Genomic DNA, 25,318 nt, shown 5'->3' with positions numbered 1-25,318 from the left:
TATAGCAGACTATATTGAAGTGTATTTGTTGAGCAGTACCAGTTTCCCTTAAAGCGTATTCATATGGTATAATAATAAATAAGTGTGATTATGAGTATGCTGGTAATCTAATATAAATTCATTGCTTGACTATTACTAGTATATTTCAAGTATGCTCAAAGTGAAATTATGGTGCTATTGCTATGCTGTTGTATTCATGAAATGTAGTTCAAATACATATACAGCATGTATGAAATACAGAAGTGTGTTTATAGTGTACCTAAGTGTACTAAAAATAGTCCCATTCTAGTGCAGTCAAGTACACTAAACACACTTATACCACTTTTGTACAACTAAAGTATAATAAGTGCAAAAGCTGTTCCATTTGAACAATCTTTAAGTATATGTACTAGTCTGCGTACTAGTACACTTAAGTGTGCTGTAGCATACGAAAGTGTAGGGTTAAGAAGCACATGCAGTCACCATAAATAGTCTTAAAGTTATACAGTGAGTGTTGACCTTACAGTGTCGCACGGCGTCTTTTTTTATCACCAAGCAGAACTCCCAAAGTGAATATTGTCCTGCCTTTGTCGTCGGACTGGCGAGATAAGGCAGAGATAAGAGATGGAGTCATGTTAGCACTTCACACGATAGAAAGAGCAGAGGGAGGGCACGTCGAGCTGCGGCCGCACACAGAAAGCAACGCGGACACAAGTAATAAAAAAGCTTTTAATAATAAGAACCGCGTCCGTGCAGAGCAGACTCTAAATGTGTCTCTACAAACTGGATGTCATAATAACGTAATGCCTTTATATAATCTAATGTCATCTTGACTTAAGTCACCGTGCAACAACCAACAACTGTCTCAAGACAGAAGGAGGAAGCAACATCCTGCCCTCCCCCGCTCTCGGTTTTATTTTCCTCTTTATTTCGATCTCATTGCATTCTGTGTATATATCAGTAAATGGATGAATTCAGAGCTTGCTTCAACCAGACATATATTAACATTGGTATCGTGTGTCAAGCTGAGATTTGCATCATTGTCGATCCTCTGTGGACGAGGTGTGCGCTACTCTGCAGGTAATTCTAAGCCCTCCAGCCTTGGGCGAGTTAACAAGTGTACAGGTGTGTATGTGGGGGAGAGTGGGAGAGTGGGTCAAGTCAAATGAGTGTGTGTGTGTGTGTGTGTTACCATGGTTGCTTGGCTTAGTAGCGTTTTCCTTTTGTTGACTGCCTCACCTATTTCCATCAAAGTGTGGGCAATCTTGTGACGCACGCACACACTACCTGCCTAACTAGCAAGAGGTTGTTTTTAAATTTGGCCTTCTTGCTTAATAGTTTGCTTTGTAGTCTGCTGTAATTGACTGCCTTAGTGTTGTATGCAGCATGGAGATTTGGGGATTTAAAATTCAGTGGATTTTTCCTTTCTGAATGCCGGCAGTGTTGGAAAATAAGAGAGTAAGAGGTTTATGCTTGGGAAGCCGATTTCTGATTGTTCTCTGTTCCTCTTGTAGGGCTGCAGCCCTTAATGAAGTGGCACACACACATAAACACACAGAGAAAAGAGCAGCACCCACACACTGTGTAGCACCCATGATAAAGAGGTTGAAAGTCCAACCCCCTCTTGTGGTGAGTGTGCAACAGGTTCATGTGTGAAATAGATTAATGTGCAGAGCTTTCTGTCACAGCACAAGATATTTACACAAAATTCCTCATATAGCTTAACTCCCACTTGTCTAATTTACTGCTGACACACACACACACACACACACACTGAGTGAGTGAGCATGTGATCCAGTTGTACTCAGTGAACCTTGAGCTGGAGGTTTCAGGGTTTACAGCCCTCCATACTCACTGATAGGGGTCAGAGGTCGGAAGGGATCTTAGGAACTCAACAAAACAAGGCTGTAAAAGCACTGATAGGGAAGGGTGCCCTGGGGATTTATAGATGCTGTATTTTAATCGTTCTGTCCAAGTCATAATGTGCCTAGGTTAGTTTGTTAGCTCAGTAATCTCACATAAGATTGTTCCTGCAATAATCATTTTGTTTCAACAAGCAGCCATGTCATGTTTTTCTTGTCGGTCTGAATAGACGCATTGTGGTGGCAGAAAAACAGCAGGAACAAGTTGAAAGTGTCGTGTTGTGCCGTAGAAAGTCTCAATAGGAATGCAGAAAAAGATGATGTTAATTTTCTGCATGAATGAATGAATGAATGCATGAATGTAATATAATACCTGTGATATGACCTGTGATATTTACTTTACACTATGAGAACATTGTCAGGACTTCGCTCCATTACACAGAATCATTTGACAAATCTCAGTACTGAATGTCCTGGACATGATGGCAAAGTACAACATTTTAAGCAACAAGAGATTTGCTTAGCTCCAGTTTAGCTCCACCCACAAAATATGTCATCTTTGTTTACAAGCACAAAAGAGGTCTTCGATGCCATGTTTTTCTTATTTGCCTTCCTTCTTGTGTTTCTTTTCCCTCTTGAAAAGCAGTTGTGGGTGATAACTCACTGTAATCTTACAATCCTCGTCTCTCTTTTTTGCACTTTTTTAGGGCCCAGATCTGATTCGATGGTCTTGTCAGAATGACAGCCGAAGATCCTGCTTCCTCCTCTACCATGAGCAACAACGCTGCCCCCACAAAACCCACCCAACCTGCTGGTGCCTCCCATCACTCTCTTCATGGACAGATCAACATCCCTGAGGGAGTTGCAGGTGCTCCCAACGAGGCTGCACTGGTATCCCTGATGGAGCGCACTGGCTATAGCATGGTCCAGGAAAATGGTCAGCGTAAATATGGCCCTCCTCCTGGTTGGAGTGCTGCATCTCCACCAAGGGGATGTGAAATATTTGTGGGCAAGATCCCACGGGACGTTTATGAGGATGAATTGGTCCCCGTGTTTGAGTCTGTCGGACGCATCTATGAGATGCGGCTGATGATGGACTTTGATGGGAAGAACAGAGGGTACGCATTTGTGATGTACACAGAGAAACATGAGGCCAAGCGGGCTGTACGTGAGCTCAACAACTATGAGGTGCGACCCGGGCGACTGCTGGGGGTCTGCTCCTCTGTGGACAACTGCCGTCTTTTCATTGGCGGCATCCCCAAGACCAAAAAGCGTGAGGAGATCCTGGAGGAAGTCTCCAAGGTGACAGAAGGGGTTCTAGATGTGATAGTTTATGCCAGTGCTGCTGACAAGATGAAGAACAGAGGCTTTGCCTTTGTCGAGTATGAGTCGCACCGTGCAGCCGCCATGGCTCGCAGGAAGTTGATGCCTGGACGGATTCAGCTTTGGGGCCACCAGATCGCAGTGGACTGGGCTGAGCCGGAGATTGATGTGGACGAAGACGTTATGGAGACAGTGAAGATCCTCTATGTCAGGAATCTTATGATGGAGACCAGCGAGGAAACAATCAGACAGGTGGGAATTGATGACTACTAGAGGTTTTAGAATGCATGCTTTTACTGGGTAAAACATACTTAACAGGAAGAGGCCATACTGTTCTTAACAAATCACCCAATTTTGCTGTCAATCAGGTGTTCAGCCAGTGGAATCCTGGATGTGTAGAACGTGTGAAGAAAATCCGTGACTATGCCTTCGTCCACTTTACGTCCCGGGACGATGCTGTCATGGCCATGGACCACCTCAACGGCACAGAGGTGGAAGGGTCCTGCATCGAGGTGACACTCGCCAAGCCAGTTGATAAAGAGCAGTACTCGCGCCAGAAGGCCTCCAAGGGAGCTTCTGCCCCTGCAGAGCCTACTCCCCAGAACTATGTCTACCAGTGTGATCCCTACACATTGGCCTACTATGGTTATCCCTATAACACCCTCATTGGACCCAACAGGGACTACTTCGTCAAAGGTTAGAATTCATTCTTTCTGCTTTTGTATGAGTGATGGTCAGTTGCAAAAGTCACAGTGTTTCCATGGAAGCCATGCCATGTCGCTGGCAGCAGAAGCTCAATGGGCCAATGCACTGCTAAGATCTCATAATGATATGCAAAAGATGCTGTTGTAGGAACAATGGCCCATCAATGATTTTGAAATGGTCATGATGACTAAGATGATAATGATTTAATCTTTGACGAAAGTTTTAAAATCTTAACTTGATGAGGGTTTGTGGCTTTTAAATCAGAGACTTGTTGTTAAAAGCAAAGACAAAAGGTGATGGACCAATGAATGCTAATCCCATTAACTTTATGATTGATGAAATATGGTCTCTGGGTGGTAACAGGAAAATCTATTTGACTTTCAACAATCATTGTGTTTTGGTTTTCTCTCCAAAGGATCCCCAATGATACAGAACAATGGTAATCTCTCACATCCTTATTCCTGCTTATTCCTTCAATGAACAATGAGCTTTCTTGCCATGTGACAAACTATACGTTTTCTAACACCATCCTTTTCCTGCTGTGCTGTCACCTCCCATTTCATGCTGGTTTATATGCAGAGATCACAACAAAGCTAAGAATGTCTAGAAATACCATTTCACACTGCCACGAACTTGCATAACTGCATCTAATTTAAGCAGAGCAGTGATCAGGGAAAAGGCCAAACTGGATCCAAAGGACTCCCAAATCCAAGAGGTCAAACAGACATTATTGAAAATTTCAAGTTGGAACAACACTTCGCAAGCAGATTTTGTCTTTGAATTGAGCTGAAGGACTCTCCTTGCTACCCCAGTCCTGATATCTTGGGAGGAACTTTCAAAGAAGTTCTAAACCCGTAATAAATCTTGCCTTACATGTTGCCCTTCCCCAATTTTAGTAAGCAACTATAATAAGTTGCCCCAACAACCCAAGTCCTAAACCACAACCCCTGTCATCATATTACTTTAATTGTATTTTAAGCAGGTACTGTGAGAGGTCGTGGTCGTGCTGCTGCAGGTAACCGTACCCCTGGACCGCGGGGGTCGTACCTGGGGGGTTATTCTGCTGGCCGTGGCATCTACAGCCGCTACCATGAAGGCAAGGCCAAGCAGCCCGAAAAGCCCTATGAGCTGATGCCCAGTCTGGAGCTTGCTGCCTCCGTCAACCCAGTTGGCATCAAACCTGGCACAAGTCAGTGAGATAGATATATCCATCCATCCATATCCTTGCCCATCTCAAAGGCCTTTATTTAACCTTCCAGCTCATAATTTTCTGACTCTCTCCTGTGTGGTTTGAGGAACCTTTTGTAAATCAAGATTATGGTCGTTGCTGGATGGTCAGGCACAAAAGGACTTCCGTTCTCTTTCCAGTAAAGAATCATGAGGCACAATATCTGTCCTTTCTAGCACGACCAGAAAGTAACTGCTATGATTTGTTCCTCATTCTGTCCTTTTTCCTCCCATTTCAGAATGTTTTCTTACCTGGTGTTCAGACCAAAAACAGCATTGCTTTAAAAGAACAGAAGCAGGGAAAAATTTTGGGGGGCTGTGCAGATTGCACAGTGGTTGGATTTTACAACTCATTGCATTTTTCCTCTGTCATGACAAAACCAGTCTCATGGCAGATCCTGAAACAGTCATGAGACGCAATCGATTTACAGTATAGTTTTGTGTGGGGGACCAGATTTTTTTTTTTTAACTCAACACAGAAACAATTGAATTGAATGTCAATAAGGATGCTTTTTCGTTGTGTACACATAAATAAGACACGTTCAGGTGAATTATGCAACGGCCAGAGCTAGTGACGTACTATTAAATATTGAGAAAGACAACTTATTGCGGGAAAGTGGATGACTTTCAACCATGAAAGATCATTGTTCAAAACCGTGCATCCAAGTGAACCTTACGTTGGTTTATGTTACCTAAACCTTAGTGTTAGTTTTGTAGCGTTAACCTAACTGTGCATATTATTGAGGAATTTTAGCTGTGTTTTGGTCCCCCCTAATGCAGTGGTTTTATCGTTTCTTCACGCAATGCTGTTGAGTGTCTGAACATAGCCGTCGTTATGTGGGGCCCAGTTCTCCTTTTACATGTGCACTCAACTCCAATTTTTACTGAAAGGTGGCTGACCATATCTTGAATGTGAAACAATGTACCTCACAATGATTTGCTTCAAAATATGAAGTTATTTTTTAATGTCAACCCAATTAAGCTGCTTTAGCTTTGTTAGCATGACAACACCTTCAGTTAAGAATGGAGATGAAATACAAACTAAACGGACAAACTAAAGACTTTCTTTCCTACTGTGTCTTCTCTGTTGTTTTAATAATTTAAAGGATAATACCAGTGTTACAGTATGTAGGGCTGCAGCACATCTGCTGATGTAGTGGAAACCATGAGATAAAACAGATACTAAAACAGAAAGAAGGCTTCATGTTTATTTCGGTGGATCACCCAAATTCTAAATTTCATACTATAGAATAATGAAAGGTAGAAACTTCAACGAAAGAAAAATAAGAACACTGGTATTATTCTTTCATCTTCAAGTATCACTAAACACAAACGTAACTAAATCTACCAGATTGTTTCTTCAACATAACTTTTAATATAGAACAAGTCGTCATTAATATTAATGTCATGTATTTGGTACATTTTTTTAAGTTCTTGATGCTCCTTCTAGAACGATTTGACCCCAATCTGGAGCTCGGTTTTAGTCCGTGTGGAATCACAGGATCACCAGCAGATTGAAAAGACTTTTGTCCATCTGAAACAATGACGTGTGTGTGTGTGTGTGTGTGTGTGTGTGTGTGTGTGTGTGTGTGTGTGTGTGTGTGTGTGTGTGTGTGTGTGTGTGTGTGTGTGTGTGTGTGTGTGCGTGTGTGTGTGTCTTGGAGCATTGAGGTTAATCCATAGTTGAGCATCATAATCCGAATCACAACGCCAACTTGTGTAACTTATTATTTTTCCCTTCTTCACTGACTTGTTTCCTCCAACTTTCAATGGTTTATTGTTCACTCTTTTCATAGTTCACCTTCAGATCTCAAGTATGCTTGTTTCTGTTTGAGAACGGGTGCATGTTGGTGTTATTATTTCTTCTATTGTGAATGCAAAATAGCTTTCTGCCATACCCTGTTGTCTGCAGGTGTCCCGCCTGTTATCCAAGCTCTCATTCTCGTGTCTCTTTATGCACAGTGGCGTTGCCGACTCTGGGTGGGCAGTACCCCATGTTCAGCACGGCTCCTGCAGCCAAGCTGATGGAGGAGGGGAAGGTGCATGCAGTGGAGCACCTTATCAACCCTCTGGCCATGCAACACCCTGAACACACCACTGCTACTGCTGCTGCCACCGTCCTACCTTCGGTTTCTACCCCCCCACCCTTTCAGGTGTGCATTGTTGTATGCTTCACAGAATGTGATTCATCCTGATAAAGATGTCATACATCCTTGACAACAAAATATAGTCCCGATCGGACGATGTTTGCTTTGTACTTTGTATGTGACAGCTGTAACAATAGAGCGAGGAGGACGACTTGTTGGAGAAAATGCATATGGTGATAAAAGCTCAAAACACCAGCAAATGGTCGATCTGCTCCCACGAGTGGGCTTTTCTGTCTTTGTTATGATAGTCTGTCTGACAGACACGGCGTAAACAAGCTTCTCAATGTTCTCAATTGTCTACAGTGACGTCACTGGGGATTTTCTGAGAAGTTCAGAGATTTCTAACTTGAAGTGTGTGCTGACGCACAAAAAAGTCACCAACATCTCTGATGCTTGGTAGATGAGTACAATTAATGGTTTTAATAGAGCCCTCCTGTCCTGGGCCATGAACAAACCATGCCAGTCAGGATGCTTTCTTTTGCTCATCTGTAAAAATTAACAATCATTTTTCCTGTCATTTTCCTCAAACGAAAATGCCTTTTTAATCCTTTATGGTCACATCCCGGGTCATGTTGTGCACCTATTTAACCCTATATGTAGAAAAAGAGAAGCTGATTACAGAAGTCTGATGATCTCACTTCTTTCTAATTCCACACACCCAGATTTCATGTGTCAAATAAATGTAGTGGAGTAAATAGTTATGTTCCATTAAGTATTTGCTCTCTCGGAACATCATGTCAGATTTTTCAAGAGAACTCACAATCGAATGTATTCATTCAATGAAAGCACAATAAATGTACTTCGTACTTTAGAAAACCTTTTATTCAATATTGCTCTCGCCTTTTTTCTGGATTCCCAGGGCCGTCCTATCACTCCTGTCTATGCCATGGCCCACAACGTACAGCGTATCCCAACAGCAGGCGGCCTGTATGGAGCTGGATATGTCCCCATCACAAACTACGCTGCCAACACGGCCGCTCTGGCCGCTCTGCAGAAGAACGCGGCGGTGGCTGCTGCAGCATACGGGGGATATGCTGGCTACGCAGTGCCACAGGCCTTCCCCGCCACAGCCTTCCAGCTGCCCATCCACGATGTCTACCAGACATACTGATCCAGAGGGTCAGACCACGTCAACGTTACCCTGCCTGTGACTGAACCATCACCACTACGTCTGTCCCATCATACAGAAGTGCCACTTGAACTTGTGAACATCCAAAATCTCTAATGTTGTTTGAAGCAAATGTTTAGAAAAGAAACAGAGAAGAGATGACATGTCATATCTGTCCCGCCTACTGGCTTCAGTATATGCTGGACACATGGCAACCATATGACAGGCTTAATTATGCAGCATCACTGCTTAACACACACTGAGGACAGTCCACCTACTGAGGAAACTGTACTGTAGCTGCATGTGGTAACAAACATCTCCCAACAAAAAGCATTAACTCATAAGAGCAACCATCTCTCTGACCCCTGCCACCGTTTTGCTATGGCAACAGAAACACTGAAGGTACATTCAAGTATTTATGAAGAGAAGATAACTATTTAAGGCTTTATTCTTTGTAGGTTTCTCTTATTAGTGGAGTGATATTTGTGCTCTGAAGCAGGAAAGATAGACCATACACTGTCTGTTTTTTTAAACTGTACAAACATGGGGGTTAAAAGAAAGAAAAAGTTAATTGAATGAGTAAACAAACAACAGGAACTACTGACATGAGAGGATACCACTGAAGGCAAGTGTTTATGGAATATATTAATGTTTTCTTTAATTCTTATATAGTGTTTTATCCAATTCTACATTCTGTAGGTGACGCGTCCGTCCATGTTGGTTGAATGTGTAAGCTTCAGACATGCCTGTTTGGTACTTTATTTTTGGTTTATTTAGTTTATTTGTGTTTTGCTTGTTTTAAAATGAAGGTTTCTGAGTGTTTTCTGCTTATAATTAGTTTGCTTGTTTCTCCTCTTTAACTTTTGGAAACGTATATCTTGGTTGGTTTGAAAAAAAAGTTGCCAGCTAAATATTATTGTTGTGTCAGATTCCTTAGGGAACAAATACTAGAGAAAGAGAACTGGAACGCTTTTTTTTCAAGATAATTTATCTAGAAGCCTGATAGGCAGTGACACCATGTACATGGAGATGTTTCCCATCCTCAGAAACTGCGCTGACAGGGGACTGAACAGATGTTTTTTTTTTCTTTCTCATTTACGTTCGTCTTTATTATTGTGTTTTTTAATTGTTTGACTCTTGAAAGGTGAACAAATATCAACAGGAATGAGAGACAATTTTCTATGTGGACAAGAACTCAGCCACTTAAAGCGCTCCTGCATTTGCCAATGCTAACCAAAAAAACTTAAGGCTATACAATCCATCATCTGCATACTGTATGTGCTACCTTGTGCTTTTCACTGTGCCTTCAAAAAAACACAAAGAGGAAAGACTCATATCTGTGCATAGCACTGGAGTTTTCTCCATTCATATATCATGTTCTGGTGAGACAAATAGGTCCCAGTCTCAATGTGCTACATTTTTACCTTTAGGGGTCCAATCAGGGGACAACCTCTGGTTCTGAAAAGTGAAGCCAAAACTGAAGTGCCTTAAGCTTGTATTATTTCTGCTGGCCATTAGGGGGCGAAAAAATAAGCCTGATTGCATGGAAGTCTATGAGAAAATGAGCCTACTTCTCACTTGATTTATTATCTCAGTAAACACTGTAAACATGAGTTTATGGTCTAAATTGCTTGTTTAACATCGTCTTTAATCCAGCATGATGTTCATTTAGTAAATTATGGTCCATCTAGAGTCAAATAGACCATGAAACATGATGCCACCAATGCAGATAGCTACTAAGATGACTTCAACACTTAGCTGTAAAGTTGACCTTGAATTATGAAGCTAAATTTGTTAACAGCTTCACACCAGAGTCCAGAAGGATCCAGATCCAGTAATATTTCTGCTCGAGGTGCTGCTTTGCTGCTTGTGTTTGTCAGATCCAACCGTAGCTCCTCTGCAGTCCAAATATGGTCACTTTCATGGTTGCAAAAAGTTCAAAATGGTGACTGCCCAAATCCAAGATGGCGACAACCAAAATGCCTATGACTATGTCCAATTCTTATAAACAGTCTGTGGGTCCAAAAGCTCGTCACTGGGGCAGTGTGACAATAATGGATCTCAGTACTCCAGGACTCAAATGTGCCCTTGGAAGTGGTACATGTTTGACCTTAACATGGAACTGCCCCAGTCTCAAGCACTTTGTACCTTGTGATGGAAAATTTGTACTCAACATAAGAAACAGCCAAAAATATTGTTTTGTCATCTGTATTAACCTAAAAATCCATTACATCACTAAGCAATGATATTTTTTTTTAACTTTTGAACATTTAAATGATACATTTCATGGCAGTATTGCATTAAATTGATATCAAAATATGACAAAAAAAAAACAAAATGTTCTATCAATACAGAAATTTGGAATCATTTTTCCAGAATAGTGTAAAATGTGTCAATGCAACACAATATGATACACTCCAGCACAACTTTGAATAACAGCTTTTTAGTCTCTTCTACGTAACACTCCGTATGTCTGCCTTCTTTATTTCCCGTCCTCCAAACTGTGCTTGACTGAGGTGCACTTAAATGTATTTATAAAAGGCAAGAGATTATGACTTTCAGGTTAAGAGATATTAAATATGAGCATGAATTTAATTGTGAAAAGAAAAACACATGGATATTTTCTCAATCACTGTATGCGCGACAGCTTTTCCTTTCAGGTAAAGCTTAAAAACAACCATTGTGAATGTTTAGCAGGCACTTTTTAAAACTGCAGTGTGTTGAACGCAAGTGTAATGTTGAACTGGGAATAACTGGAGTGGTACCTCACAAGTGGCCATGCGTGTATATGCTACAACCCACAAATATGTCACGGATGCAAGCTGCTGACCATGAAGTCACACTCCACAACAGCCATCTTTATATAAGAGAATGCAAAACATTTGTATAGTGGCTTGTAATTTTGTTTAACAAGAATATTTTATTTGCTAATTTTCCATCATCTCGGCCGATTTTTTATTTCATTTTACACAGAAAAAACCTGATGAGTTTGACACTGTGCACGGCCCGAATCAAGACTAACTTTTATGTACAAGACGTCAAAAACATTCTGATACTTCTCTCTCCTTTGAAACTGGATTTGATGTAGTAAACAACCTGCTGATAACTGCTTTTATTATTTTCTTGTATAATGACAATAAGTCAGGATATATTTAATATATTATGCATTACGTGTTTTGTCTATGAAGTAAGAAGAAAAGGTATAATATATTCCAAAACATGTTTCTTTTCTTTATTTACACCTTGTTTAGGGATAAAAAGTCAAGAGTAACAAAAGTAGAGAAACAACTTTTTTTTTTGCCAAAATGTCCAATAGTTTTAAACCATTCAAGGTTAATGTGTTTTTGTTATGCGTCACATTCTGTTTGCTATTTTGTACTGCATTTGGTATTATGAGTGGGAACACAAAGGCCTCCTGGTTTGGCTACTTTTCATCAGTTCACTGGTCTGTTGCAGTGTGACGACCCATCAGAGCTTTGAGCTGTTGGTGTTGCACCTCCGCAAGCCAGATTTTTTGATTTGATTTGATAACAGCCATCCAAACTGCATAAGTTAAGATGACAGAGATCCCAGGTCCCTCTGTTTCTGCCTCCCACTCAAAATGCCTGCTTTACTTTCTATTTCCTGCATTTGTCCCACACTATGGCAGCAGTGTTGTGGACCTACATATGCCTAGTTTAACTTAGGTGCTACCATTTAAACTCTTCCTAGTGTGTGCCTTATTGCCAAGATGTGCCCTTTGCTATACCTTTGTAGACTTATGCAGACTGTTTTCTATCTGAAGGTTTGTTTAAAAAAAAAAACCGCTTGTTCTTTATTGTTATATTTATAGTGATAAAAGTAGATAAATAAAGCATTTTCAAAAAGGATGCAATGCTGTCATTCATTTTTTGGTCTACATATCTCCCTTTGTTCAAAGGCACAGAACCATGTCTGCTAGTTTTTGATTAACTGCATAACAGGGAAGCTCCAGACGCTTCTTGAAAAGTCTGCATGCAGAGGACTTTGACTCTGATCTCTGTGAATGGAAACCCATCGCTGACCTTATACATCAGCTGCTATTAAGCAATGGTGGAGAGGATAGAGGGCACAGTGTTTGGAGAATGTTTCATAAACTCCTCTGGCGGGTCAACTTTACTCTAGAAACATGTTGTACCCAGGTGAGGAGTTCAGGGAGGCATTCAAGAACATTAGTAGCCTTCATCATGCAGTACAATGTGTGCAGGGGGGCAATCAGGTACATGGAGTGCCTTTCAGCCAGTTGTTTTATAGCAGTAAAATGTGGTGAAAGGTTACAAGAAAAAAACAAAACAACCTTCTGAACTGTTGATACAGTATCGACGCTACTAATCTTATTTTTAAAGCAGCAACAGTTGGATACCAAGAAATAGATAGGGCGTGCACTTAGCTTCTCTGCTGATGTGTGCAAAGATCAACTTGCTATTTCACCCAATAAACTGTGGTGTTAACCATTCATGACTTGTTATAACAAGCATGTGATTCGGTAATAATCAGAGAATAGTGAAATACTTAATGTTCACTCAGTGGTCATGAAAATATCTAACTCATAAAGCATGACACATGGTTACTCCTCCACATAACAGTGCAGTAGAATAAGAAGACATATTGTTATTGGTATAAATATGAATAATTATACTAGTATTTAATGGCATCTGAACCTAATTTTGTGGTTTTGTTCTCCCCGTTAGCAGAGCATTCATGATCAGTGTATGTTTAATAAAAACCCTTTAGACAAGAGGCAATATTATCTCAAACCTACTGCCTTGATAAACACATCAACAGTACCTACTATTTTATCACACTGGCCAATGCCCAGAGAAGGATTTTAAAGCGACTTAAAAAAAACTTTAGTGTCAGATTGAAGTTATACATTTAGGACAATATTGCCATCTGGTGGTAAACGCACCTCATCAGATCAGCCTGCAGCAGAGCTGTACAGAGCAGGTTTTCACCGGCAGCCATGTTAGCTCCACAGTCATCAATGCAGGATATTGTAGGAAACATATCACATTTAGTATTTCTTGCCGTTAAAGTATGAATTCAACATATGCAGGAGGAAGACATTAATCATACAGTATTAAGTCGAATTTTGTAATTTATTCATCTATTTAGTACAGAAATTGAATATGTGTATGGAATAATGTGTGTTAAATTGATTTTGAATCTCAATAGACTATCCTGGATACATAAAGGTTAAAAAAACATAGTATAAACATAGTATATGTATAATATTTGTTGCATTTAAATACATGTCTAATCATATGCAGGATATTATATACCTATTCTGTACCCTAAAGTGATAAAAAGCACAAAATGTATTACAAATATCAATGTGTGATCAAACTTATACTACAGTTCCCATGATGCGCCGGCAGACAGCCGTGTACGCGATGCTTTTGCACGCCTGCTGCTTTCTTTATAGATGTATAAACAATGCAGCTAGACTGACTGGGTGTACAACCGGCAGAGGGAAATCCAGATGATTTGTACAGCTGCTAAAATGCCGTGCCGCTCCTGAATGTAACCTCAGTTTATATTTGGCTTAAAGGAGACGCAACAAAGCGCACAAAATGGTTGTGCACCAGGCCCGGGCGAAGAAGTAGGTTTACTATAGCTTTAAGAACGCGAAAATAGTGTCTGCTTCTTTAAAATGATATTGGTTTATAGCAGAATAGATAATTAAGAAAAGTTTTCAATTCCTAATCAATAAATATATGCATTCAATTTGCGACGAATCCAAGGCATTGAGAGAAAATGTCCCAGGGTCGGATAAAGGCCGCTTGCCATCAAAACAAACGTCTTTAAACCAGATGTTGTTCGTTGTTGCGCAAATTGCGACTAAACCTGCTTGACTTGGAAGTAGGCTGAAGTGTCGTCGCGGTGATGGAACCGGCGGGCGACCGAACCGGGGGTGAAAATAAAGGTGAAGAGTCGGCGGAGGACAAGGCCGCAGACGAGACCCCGGTCACTAGTGCGACCGGTACACCGCGCAGGGGGCTCAGGGAGCGCGGAGCGTGCCGCCCGAGGTCCGGCGTCTCCGCTTCATCAACAGACGTTAACGGAGCAGCATCGAGCACACTTAGCTCAGGACGGGTTTTAAGAGACCGGTCGACGAGGGCAGTACCGGCGTGGCTGAAGGACACAAAGAGCGACGAAGACGAACCGAGCCCGGACGCCGGGGCCAGTAAGCGGAGGAAAGTTTGCAACTCGAGGCGGAAGAAAAATTCTGACTGTGCGGGTTCTGCCGAGGCTGGAGGGGGGGTCGCAGGTGACAGCCTTCAAGGGACAGAGTACGTTTGAACGCTCATAGCTGACAGACAACCACATTTGGTGTTATAATGAGCCTTTCCAGTCTTGAAACGTGTGTTTATGTCTGCGGGGTCAGTCCCTGTCAGAAGAAGCACGCCTTCAGCACAGCTCGTCCCCCTTTCTGCAGCTCTGCCTGGGGAGGGTGGAGTAAAACTTACCTGGCTCTACAAATTGGCAAACTTTTTTTTATTCAGTTCAAATACTTTAAAATGCACTGCTATATTAGAAATATGATCAATTGATGAAATGTCAGATCTCAGTGTTTCTTCTTCCTTGCAGCTCAGAGGACCCCAATAAACCTGCTACAGACCCCCAAGGTAATCAGAGACATGTTGGAATAAATCTACATTTGCATCACCATGCTAGTGGATTGCAAACAGCTGGCTTGTTTGTGTGGTTGTGCTGCATGGCATACAGTACATTTGATGGCATGCTTCTGTTCCCTCAATCCAGCTCTCCCCTCCAGACGCCCCCCAGCCCAGACTCGTGCCAAGCCCCCGTCTGGCAGGGCCATCCGCGGCTCTGCCAAGCCTGTGTGTAAGACCGAACCTGGAATAGAGAATCCAGCTGGTGAGCAACCTGTTGACAGCGAGCTACAGTGGTTCAATGTGTGGGCTTGTAATTCACAAATCAGATTATACAGATGCGCTGAAGCTATTAAGTTGATATGGAAGGGTTGTGATTATGGATATTCAGTGTAACTAACGGGATCAGTGCTGTCTTTTGAGTTACACATCTGGGTGCAGTCCTCTCTTTGTCCCTCCCTTCTACTTCCGATAAATTACATAAACCAGGTTCATGCTTTTGTCCCTGGCATGAGCCAAGAATTTCATGTATTTTGCACCACAGTTTTTGTATAAAAGGCCCTCACTGCAGACATGCATTTTCAGACTTGACTGCCACAAATACTGATAAAAGCAAATAACTTAGATTAAGAAGTATAATAATGAATTGATTTGTAATATTAATGTCTCAGGATTTCAGAAAAAGACGAGAGAGCTGAAAAATATACATTTGAGTATACAATCTATTGCCAATTATATTGTTTACAGGATATTCAACCCTCTGACTGGATTGTATTTAGGTAATAACGTTTATCTATTAATATTTGAGAAGGGAAATTAGTTTACGGTTATTATATAGGATTACCATGTTTGTCTATAGCGTTCTTTCAGGAACATGTTGACTTCTTGCTTCTTCATAGAGTAGTTTGTTTGTAACCAACAACACGTTGAGTGTAAACCTGCTTATCCCGCACCACTGCGTCTGGGAGTATGGGCAGTCTTTAAAAGTCAAAGTTAAAAGACATTTTCATGCCTTTTCCTATTTTGAGTCACTTGAGCAAATGTGTACATGTATGTACAATTGAAGGTTCAAGAGGCTAAAGTCCTTTTGTTGCCTTTCCCAACTGTGTGGTGTCTTTCTTTCTCTGTGTGTCATGAAGCAGTGGAAGGAGAGGGAAAAGATGAAGACAACTTTGAAATGTGAGTATTGTCATCCCACTGGTTAAACATAATAGTGCTGCAGGAAAGAGTAACCCAGAAATGCCTGAAATTAGATCTGGGGTTAACTCAAGAGATGTTGATGTTTTGCTCACTCTTGTGAGTTTTTAAGCTTTTTACGTGTCTTATAATATGGGGCTAAATTAGACAGCAAGCTGTCAACAGGCATCAACTAGTCCGCCTTGACAGCCTCGTTGTGTATGCTTACTCTCATATGGCTGTGCTGTAGTTTGTTTATAGCCCAATATTAGCTTTGTACTTCTGGTGATTGCGTTTATGCTTCAAAGATCATAAGAGAGGTGTTCATTTGTGAATAATATCTTGCTGTACAAAATGGGCAAGTATAACAAACTTATATAAAGAGCTTATTTTTTGCAATAATCCCATGGAAAACAACGACCGTATGATGTCAGAGACCTCATCCACAGAGAGACGGCGAGTCCTAACAGCAAGCGTTACGTCGTGTTAACAAACCAGGAACAGCTGTTGATCCAGTTCAGACTGGAGACAGAACTATTAACATATGGATGAGTAGGACTTTTAAACAGAAAACACAAAAGTTTTATATTGTGATATTTACTGGATATTAGGTACAATACAGCCAACAGGCAAGTAGCAGGTAAACTGTGTGGTATGTTGGTGTTTTGATGGCTGCTGTGTTTCACACTTTTTGTCATCTCAGTGAAAAGAAAGGGGAGGGCAGCGGGGATGTTGCTGAACCAGTCTTGGATGATGAAGACCCTCCATTTGGAGATGACCCAAACGAGCTCAGCTACCGGCCACAGAGTCGGAGGTACACTTGTCTCACAGCGCATTGACATGACCCTGTGGAGACGGAAATTGGGGGATTCTGTTTCGAGTGATTTGTTGTTTTGGTTTCAGTGGCGCAGAGGAAGAAGAAGGTCTCAGCAGTGAGGAAGATCTTCCTTTTACAGACGACCTTAATGACCAGAGCTACGACCCGAAGGCTGAACGGTGTGTATATCAGTCTGACAAAATGAGTCATAGGCATCAGATTTATTACATTTTTGTTCAATGACTGGACAGTTCTGTGTTTTGTTTTTTTATGTTTAGGGAAGCCCCTAAACCAAAGCGCAGAGCGCCTCTGAGGCAGAAGGAGAAGAAAGAGAAGGCACTGAAGAAAGAAAAGGAAATTGCTGAGATTAAGATAGAAGGTTCAGACAACTTGGAGAGTTTGGAGGAGGAAGTAAAGCCAGAGGAAGAAGTCGTGGAGGACCCGGACGGACCCAGGAAGTAAGTGCAATATCAGTGGATCTGTGTCCAGTTATCAATAGGACGGATTCACATGTATGTCTTATGAGTGTATTGCATGTTAAGCCAATGCAAAGATGAAAGGATGGAGTCCTCAGGCAGCGCAAAAAAGGCGTAAATGAGGCACTTTTTTTTTATCGCTCAAATTGAGTATTTCAACGGTATTTTAAGTGCTAATGTAGCAGCTACATTAGCATAGCCTAGCTCTGATCGAACCCAACGCAATTCAGAAAACAAGCATTTCAAAAGTTATTTGCGTTTCGTCTTGCAGACAGACTTAAAGATGGGGTATGTAATCCTGTTCAGAAGCACTTTTTGTTATACTGGGTGAAATGTCCCGTCTAATTTCAGAGGGATCAGTACATTACGTCATCAGGAAAAGGAACGGAAATAAAGAGCTCTGTGGCCGCCATGGGACTGAGAAAACAAACAACCAATCTGTGCCCCTTGCACCGAAGGGCGCGGATTGGTCGGAGTAAAAAACCAATCCGATGCCTTCATGTCTAGTTCTGCACCCGCCCTCCCCGCCTAAGCGTGAGTGCACAGCCTTCACGCCTCGCTGATGCCGGAAGAATCAGCTTGGACGGACTCACTGACGGGAGGGGGGGGGGGGGGGGGGGGGGACTTAGAGGAGGCAGGAGGTGCTATTTTCAAATCTTGCTAGCTCTCCTGCTAGCTTTCCAACATTACATACCCCAGCTTTAAAAAACCATGACTTCTGACAGTTTTCTAATCGTCGTCATTATGTCGTTACTTAGATGTCATTTTTGATCTGTTCATTGTAATTAAATGTACAACAAGGTTGTTTGGTTTGGGTGCATACTGCCGTAGTAAACCAGGCCATATGTGGCTTGCTATTCACAGTGAATACAGCTTCACTCTGGGTGACGTTATTTTCCTTCTGTGTTAGGAGGGGCCGACGGAAAAAAGACGATAAAACCCCACGGCTGCCAAAGAGAAGGTGAGTTTGACGTCTGTTTTAGGTCATCATAATCCAAACTTTATTGCGACTGAATCATCCAAAAATAAAATGTACAGTAGTGATTGAAGTTTGACATAGTGAGCAACGAATGTGGATATGTGAGATATCAATGAGGATTCTGAGATCCATTTCAATTCTGGGTAAACTAAAAAATATGTTTCTAAAGAAATTTAACGTGTTTGGGAATAATTGCTGTAAACATGTGAAAAGACGTTCAGGATTCTTATTATTAATATTATTATAATGACATTAATCACAGCTGCATGCCCCACATAAAAACGGCCCCCTGCGAAACCGACATAAGGGTGCGTACGCCCTCACCCTGGCCGTGACTAATAAAGTTGAATGCTGTGGAGCTTCGTTCATAACGTTAATATTTGAAATATTATTAAGAACATTGTGTGCAGTAGTTCACCTTGTATTCCTCGCTCTCAAAGACACACCATGAGCAAAGCGTAATTATCTCAGTCCAAAAGTATCGCAAAAAGATAGATGTGATAACTTCCATAATTCACATGATTTTATCTGATGAAGTATCTGCTTTAATCCATATTTGTTGACGTTTAGCCTTTAAAAGACATGAACACAATTTTGGTTCAGTGAATGTCAGTCAGCCTGTTGAAGGCAGGTTAGCAGCCGCTGTCCAATGAGGAGCTGCTGACAGACGGGCAGCTAGTCAGAACCCAGCGATTGCGTCGGGAATAGGCAATCTATAAGCATGTGATAGCATGATGCAAGTTTAGAGAAGATCACCCAACTCAAGTACAATAACATTTGGATCGTCTCCATCCCCATTTAAATTATTATGGGGCTTAACAGGAAGTTAGAGGACTGATGATCTGTCCATTGAGCAGATGTGTTCCCAGCATTTCAGAGACTGGAACACTTTTTAATATTCTTTCATGATTATGAAACATCGTTTTACATACTTGCACATTTTTTTTAATGATTCACATTTGACCGGGTTGTTAATAACACGTTTTTGTGAGAACACACATTTTCTGTTTGCTTTTCCCAGATGTGAATACTTTGTTTCATCACTATGACATTGCGTTGTGATATGCTTCCCTCACACAGGAAGAAGCCGCCAGTGCAGTATGTCCGCTGTGAAATGGAAGGATGTGGCACCGTCCTGGCTCATCCTCGCTACCTACAGGTCTGTTTCAGCAACCACACCATCCTACCGAGGCTCCGTCTCTTACAGCTGCTGCACTTTAAGTATAGCAAATCTTTGCTATAGACCCGTTTACAGCTGATGTCATGAAAAATATGTATTCTTGTTGGCAACGGACGTGGCGTTCTGCCTCAGCCATTCAGACGAGTCACAAGCTTTGAGCATTGAATTAAATCTGTTACCGACATCAAAATGTCTGATTGTTTGAATGTCGATCCAAACGTTCATATCCAACCAAACATTTAACAGACTCGACTTCTCCAGAATCAAGACAGGATCACGACCGTTTCAGAGCAACAGGTGTTTCAGTTCATCAAGTCGCCGTGTTGACTGGTGACTTTCAGCCGAATGTGTTGCTGGTTGCTCGTATTCACTTACGTAAATGGTTGCTCACAGAGCCTTTAAGAGGACACCGACAAGTTCTGTTAGTGTTTTCAACAGCTGACGTCCCTACAAGCAACCTGAGAGTCACCAGTTAACACGGTCACTGGTTAAACCCAAACACCGGCTGCATCTATAAAGGGACTGCTTGTAGCAGCCATTTTTAAACTCAATAAAGTCAAAGCTCTGAGTCTCCATCCTGGAGTCCGACAGAGATAACGGAGTTGATCATCTCGTGACCTCGACGTTCGTAATGTCTTGCTGGTGTAACGTTACACAACAAATACATGTAGATATGTGGCCACTAAATAGTGGGCTACGTATTCTACCAACTTACTAATACTACAGAGATCTGGAAAGTCAATTTGTTTAGTTGATCGTTGGTGGTTGATGTTCTTTCATTGCTTGACAAGCTTTTGCTCTCCGCCGTACTTCCGTTGCCAAACTGTGAACACACTAACGTACGTCATCTTTTAAACTTTAATAGGGTCTTTAAACCATTGACACTAACACTTAGGCTATAAAGTGGTACTTGCCCAAATGCTCATGTTCATTAATTTATAAGCGAGTCATCCTCCAATCAGAAGATCTGGGGTTCAATTCCCTGCTCCTCCATTCCGCATGCCGAAGTGTCCTTGGGCAAGATACTGAACCCACAACTCCTCTGCCATCAGTGTATCATTAGTGTGAATGGGTAAATGTAGACTGAATATGGTGTCAAGCCCTTGAGCAGTCGAAAAGACTAGAAATGCATTTTGATTTCGTCCCATGCCTACTTCCAGCTCCTCCATCCTCCTCTGAATGTTGATCTGTTTTAACATGTTTCTTTTTCTTCTGCTCACCAGCACCATATAAAGTACCAGCACTTACTCAAGAAGAAGTACGTCTGTCCTCACCCTTCTTGTGGGAGGCTTTTCCGACTACAGAAGCAGCTTCTGCGTCATGCAAAGCACCACACAGGTACACCTGCAGCATATTCATAAAACGGGTTTGATCTGTGCCGACCACTTCTTGTTCTAATTGATGATGGAAGTCTGTGAAGAACGCATCTATATGTGACTCTTACTGTTCTAGACCAGAGGGACTACATCTGTGAGTTCTGTGCTCGTGCCTTCAAGAGCTCCCACAACCTGGCCGTGCACCGCATGATTCACACCGGAGAGAAACCCCTGCAGTTAGTACTTCTCCATTCAGTCATCACTCATTTGCTTTCTTCCTTCATGCATTTATATTTTACAAAAGCATGTGTTTTCATGCATTTTCTCCCGATTGTTGCCCGTAGGTGTGAAATCTGTGGCTTCACGTGTCGTCAGAAGGCATCTCTCAACTGGCACATGAAGAAGCACGATGCTGACGCCACCTACCAGTTTGCCTGCTCCATTTGTGGCAAGAAGTTTGAGAAGAAGGACTGTGTGGTGGCCCATAAAGCTAAGAGTCACCCAGAGGTGCTAATTGCTGAGGCTCTGGCAGCCAATGCTGGTGCCCTCATCACAACCCCTGCCTCCCTGCTGGAGCTGCCAGGAAACCCCATGCAAGCAGAGGTCACCAGCCTGGATGTGAGCCAAATGGGGCAGGGCGGGCATGTGGACCAGCTGAGCCATGAGGGTCAAGTTGCTCAGGTGTCCCAGATGGGTCATGTGACCCAACAAGTGAGTCACCAGGTGGTTTTACTGGGACAAGACCAGAGCCTTCACACCATCCAGGTGCCAGTGACGATTGCCCTGTCCCCAATCGACCCTCCTTCGCCAGCTGACCACCAGCAGCAGACTCATCTCCAGCTCCAGATGCCAGTCCAGTTTGTGCAGGCTGCTCAGCAGCCACAGCAGCCCCAGATCCAACAACTGACCCTCCACTCTGGCTCAGTGGTGACCCAGCACCAACCCCAGCTGCATCCTCTTCAGTCCTACTCCTCCCAGCAACAGAGCCAGGGACAGACACAAATCCTTCAGATGACCTTCCAGCCAGTCAGCCAGTCTCAGACCCACATTCAGCAGATTCCCATTTTAGCGACCTCTCAGCAGCTCCAGACCCTGAGCTCTCCTCTCTTGTCCCCGTCCCAGCCCCAGTCCCAGGACCCAGCCTCTACCAATGGGGACAACTTTATTCTGGACAATCCAGTGCTGTCGTCTCCCTCTCCGTCAGCCAGCTCCCTTGTGCAGACAGAAGTCATGGGGGAGGACGATGTGGTGTGGGAGCAGACGGGACACAGGGACGTTCTGTCGGACAGCACTGACAGACATCTGCAGCAGACCCTCATGTAAAACAAAGGATAGAGCGCACAAAACAGAAAATAGGCAGATTGTCATCAGTGACCTGATATATTGCATTTTGAGGGTAAATGTAGGATCACCAATATATTAGGTACTATTCACTCATTGTCACATTTGGTAGCTTTTTAGAATATCTTTATCAGGGAAAGATATGTATGTTTCTGTATGTGTAAGTTGTTGCCTTTGTACATAAGTCCTGTAAACTTAACTAGCCTTTTATGTGAGTGTTAAATTATGAGGTTATGTTGCAAAGTTGTTGCTATTATTCAATAATATAGCATACCTCTTAGTAATATGCAGCATACACCTAGTGTGTGGCGTAAAGGTTCCTAATGGAATAAATCAGCTCTATTTATATTATAAAATAAGACAAAATGCACATTAGGAAGCTACAATTAGACCCCAATATGTATGGGATGAGTTAATTCTGTTTAAATGAATAGGCAGCTATTTTTATTTCATTTAGTGTCCAGGTCTACTGTAGAGTCTTTATTTGGTGAGGTTAAAAGAAAAAGAAAACAGGAAAACTATGTTAATTGACAAAGTCAAACTTTCAAAACCTGAAAATAAATGGACAAAAAAAAAAAAACATGTTTAACAGTCATGTAAAGTCACAAAATATGCAGATTTCAGGTATTTTGTCATTAAACCTGTTGTTGAGCTTGGCCGTTGGTAGATAATGAAGGAATAATGACCCATATAATGTATATAATACTCACAAAAGTCCTTGGCCATTATAGGCAGCCAAAAGGTGACCTGAACCCATAAAATAACAGCAAGCATTCACTGAATTTAACTGCTGCACTCAAGTTTTTGCCAATAACCTTTGAAGTGTAATTTAATTTCACAAGCAAAGTTATGTAGAAACCTTGGAGCAGATGTGGATACTAAACCTGCACCTCACTGATTTGTGATTTTGTTTGTGTGGTAGAGCAAACACAACAACTCTTTTCTTTCTTTCTTTTAATAAGATGAAAATAAATGTCTTAACATTTATGCAAAAGTGTATTCACTGACAGTAATTAACACAGATAACACAAACCCAAGCATATAGTTGAGTTGGTTTGATGGGGTCAACCAATGGTAAGGCTGGCGGTTCGATCCCCAGCTGCTCCTGTTCACATGTAACAACCTCCTTGACCAAGAACCACAAAATGGTTCATTGTGTGGAATAAAGATGCAAACTGCTTTGGACAAACCTGTCTGCCAGATGTAATGTACCTGTATGCTTGAGTCACTAACATGCACAGTGCACACTACAACATATACACACTGAGAGAAACTATTGCTTTGATGATGACTCAGAAAACATCCTTCAGGACATATTGATCTGTTCTCTGTCCCTCTGCGTGACAAACCGCTTCATAGCTCGTTTAGGAGGAATCAAGGTGTTGCTCAGTCCAACCTTCCTCTTCTTAAATTGCTGCCTTCCCGACTCTTCCTCTTTTGCCCCCTGGTGGAGGTTCTGCGATCCTGCACCTGCATGGGACTCGGCTTGGTCCGACACGGGTGTTTCTTCACCCGCGGTCGGATGACCCTCGGCGTCGGTCTGGAGGTCACTGTCGTGAGCAAACTTGCATTTGATCCCAAACCTGCACCGCCCGTCTTTCCTGTATGACACGCACATCTTTCTGCCTCCTATGTGGGAGGGTTTGGCCTGCATTGTGAGGGGGACATGTTTCTGCAGGGCGCTGAGCTTCTGGTCTGCCTGAGCCTTGAAAGGGTTGGCGAACACACTGCTGTCGAAACAGGCGTGCAGAGAAGGTGGAGGTAGTTTGTTGGAGGGTAGGGGACCCGGGGAGGGAGCAGGCAGGCTGGGCTGGCAGCTGGCAGAAGACACCAGTTTGTGGGGATGTGATGGTGATGAAGAGGGCTCAGGGTCCTCTTCCTCTGGTTCCGAGTCACTGGAAGTTGAACCAGACTCCAGCAGAAAGTTGCGGGTAGTTTTGACAGCTGGCGCCTCGCCACTCATCTCCTTAACAGAACTTGAAGATAGAAAATGTGCAGAGAGACGGGGGCATTAACAGTCCATGTAGGCTAGTCATATTATCGACAATCATCTGACAGTTTTGTGCTACAGGTGTTTAACTGAATGCTCACCCAACTCCACCGTTATTATCCTCTACATTTCCGTCGCTGTCGGACTCCGAGGACACTCCGTAGCCAACCAGAGAGTTCATGATTTTAAAATCAGCCTAAGCTAGCTCGGTTAGCTTGGTGTCTATCTTTCAAGCACGCCGAAACTGTTCATGCTCAGCTAGAATCTCAAAGTAAACGGTTACATTCAATAAAATAATACAACAGGTAAAGATTCTATATATATTAAAACAATAATTTAAGGTGTAACGTTAGCTGCTGCCATTTAGCCGTTGCTAGGTGTTTACATTGTGCTGCCTGCACTGACACCTGCAGCACCGGCGTGGGATTGCATCCATAAATCATTGCCAGCCCACAAACTTCGACAGATGAACTCATAGTACCGAAAACACAAAATATTTTCTATGTACAGGGATGAGTGTAGTATAATCTATAGTTTTTATAATGTATGTAGAATATATTACTGGCTAACAGTAAAAGTACAGACCTTTGTTCAAAAAGACTGGTAAAAGTACAAGTACTGATTCAACTTCTTTACTCAAGTTAAAAAGTACAGGCTCTGAAGTGTACTCGAAATATAAAGTAAAAATAATCCCTTTTTAGGTGTTTTTAATAAAACATATTTTCCAAAATCCAGATTTGGTTGTTACAAGGATGTTATGAGTTACTTTTATTAAATTTTACATATCAGCTGGCTTTATTTATTATTATTGTTTAAAATGACTTGTTTTTTTCTATTTAACACTTTTTACATTTTCAGAAACTGGTTTAAAATCTTCGACATTAACATGTAGCCTCGACAACACGTAGGATATTAAGTCGGTTTAATGAACCCATTCACATCTGTAATGTGGAGCTTTAATGTGGCCATAAATGTTCGATATTTGTTTTGACAAGTTTAAAATATTTATTTTAAAGGTATCTGAATAATGTGAACATAACAGAGCACAGAATGTTGT

At 42.0% G+C, this 25,318-nt stretch overlaps 3 protein-coding genes across 13 annotated transcripts in view; 2 read left to right on the top strand and 1 right to left on the bottom strand.

Moving 5' to 3' along the window:
* rbm47 (RNA binding motif protein 47) overlaps positions 1-12,220 on the top strand; it is a 34,896-nt gene extending 22,676 nt beyond the window's left edge. For 4 of the 9 annotated variants that reach the window (XM_084005395.1, XM_084005393.1, XM_084005394.1 and 1 more), the window contains 6 exons: positions 2,549-3,416; positions 3,533-3,860; positions 4,285-4,308; positions 4,849-5,058; positions 7,059-7,249; positions 8,103-12,220. In XM_084005395.1, the coding sequence (XP_083861521.1) occupies positions 2,580-3,416; positions 3,533-3,860; positions 4,285-4,308; positions 4,849-5,058; positions 7,059-7,249; positions 8,103-8,354 (1,842 nt within the window). In that variant the 5' untranslated portion in view covers positions 2,549-2,579 and the 3' untranslated portion in view covers positions 8,355-12,220. The remainder of the gene's footprint in view (positions 1-2,548; positions 3,417-3,532; positions 3,861-4,284; positions 4,309-4,848; positions 5,059-7,058; positions 7,250-8,102) is intronic. The other 5 variants (XM_084005397.1, XM_084005399.1, XM_084005398.1 and 2 more) reach the window with 5 other exon arrangements.
* A 1,626-nt stretch (positions 12,221-13,846) lies between these two features.
* Positions 13,847-24,224, top strand: zfp91 (ZFP91 zinc finger protein, atypical E3 ubiquitin ligase). 3 transcript variants are annotated; one of them, XM_084006064.1, is made up of 12 exons: positions 13,847-14,662; positions 14,961-14,998; positions 15,135-15,251; positions 16,129-16,165; positions 16,866-16,976; positions 17,066-17,158; positions 17,258-17,437; positions 18,366-18,416; positions 19,515-19,593; positions 20,838-20,952; positions 21,067-21,166; positions 21,275-24,224. In XM_084006064.1, the coding sequence occupies exons 1-12, from the start codon at positions 14,256-14,258 to the stop codon at positions 22,251-22,253; spliced, it is 2,307 nt and encodes a 768-aa protein (XP_083862190.1). In that variant the 5' UTR covers positions 13,847-14,255; the 3' UTR covers positions 22,254-24,224. The 3 variants fall into 3 exon arrangements, with proteins under 3 accessions (XP_083862190.1, XP_083862189.1, XP_083862191.1); XM_084006063.1 differs by having other exon boundaries at positions 16,126-16,165; XM_084006065.1 differs by having other exon boundaries at positions 13,876-13,971; positions 16,126-16,165.
* Positions 23,578-24,640, bottom strand: LOC311011241 (uncharacterized protein; the record flags this gene model as incomplete). Its single annotated transcript, XM_084006068.1, has 2 exons — positions 24,363-24,640; positions 23,578-24,247 (listed from the first exon to the last, which is right to left on the bottom strand). Exons 1-2 carry the CDS (start codon positions 24,440-24,442, stop codon positions 23,578-23,580), a joined length of 750 nt encoding a protein of 249 aa, XP_083862194.1. The 5' UTR covers positions 24,443-24,640.
* Between the last annotated feature and the right edge of the window lie 678 nt (positions 24,641-25,318).

The sequence above is a fragment of the Eutrigla gurnardus genome (genome assembly GCF_963514095.1).
Source record: "Eutrigla gurnardus genome assembly, chromosome: 3".
Taxonomy (NCBI): Eukaryota; Metazoa; Chordata; class Actinopteri; order Perciformes; family Triglidae; genus Eutrigla; species Eutrigla gurnardus.
The sequence above is the reverse complement of the archived record's forward strand: the minus strand, read 5'-3'. Positions and strand labels throughout refer to the sequence as shown.

Coding starts and splice junctions, on each gene's coding strand:
- zfp91 (XM_084006063.1), top strand. CDS start 14,256: ATGGAACCGGCGGGCGACCGAACCGGGGGTGAAAATAAAGGTGAAGAG. Junction 14,999..15,134: donor ACCTGCTACAGACCCCCAAG/GTAATCAGAGAC, acceptor CCCTCAATCCAG/CTCTCCCCTCCAGACGCCCC. Junction 18,417..19,514: donor CCACGGCTGCCAAAGAGAAG/GTGAGTTTGACG, acceptor TCCCTCACACAG/GAAGAAGCCGCCAGTGCAGT.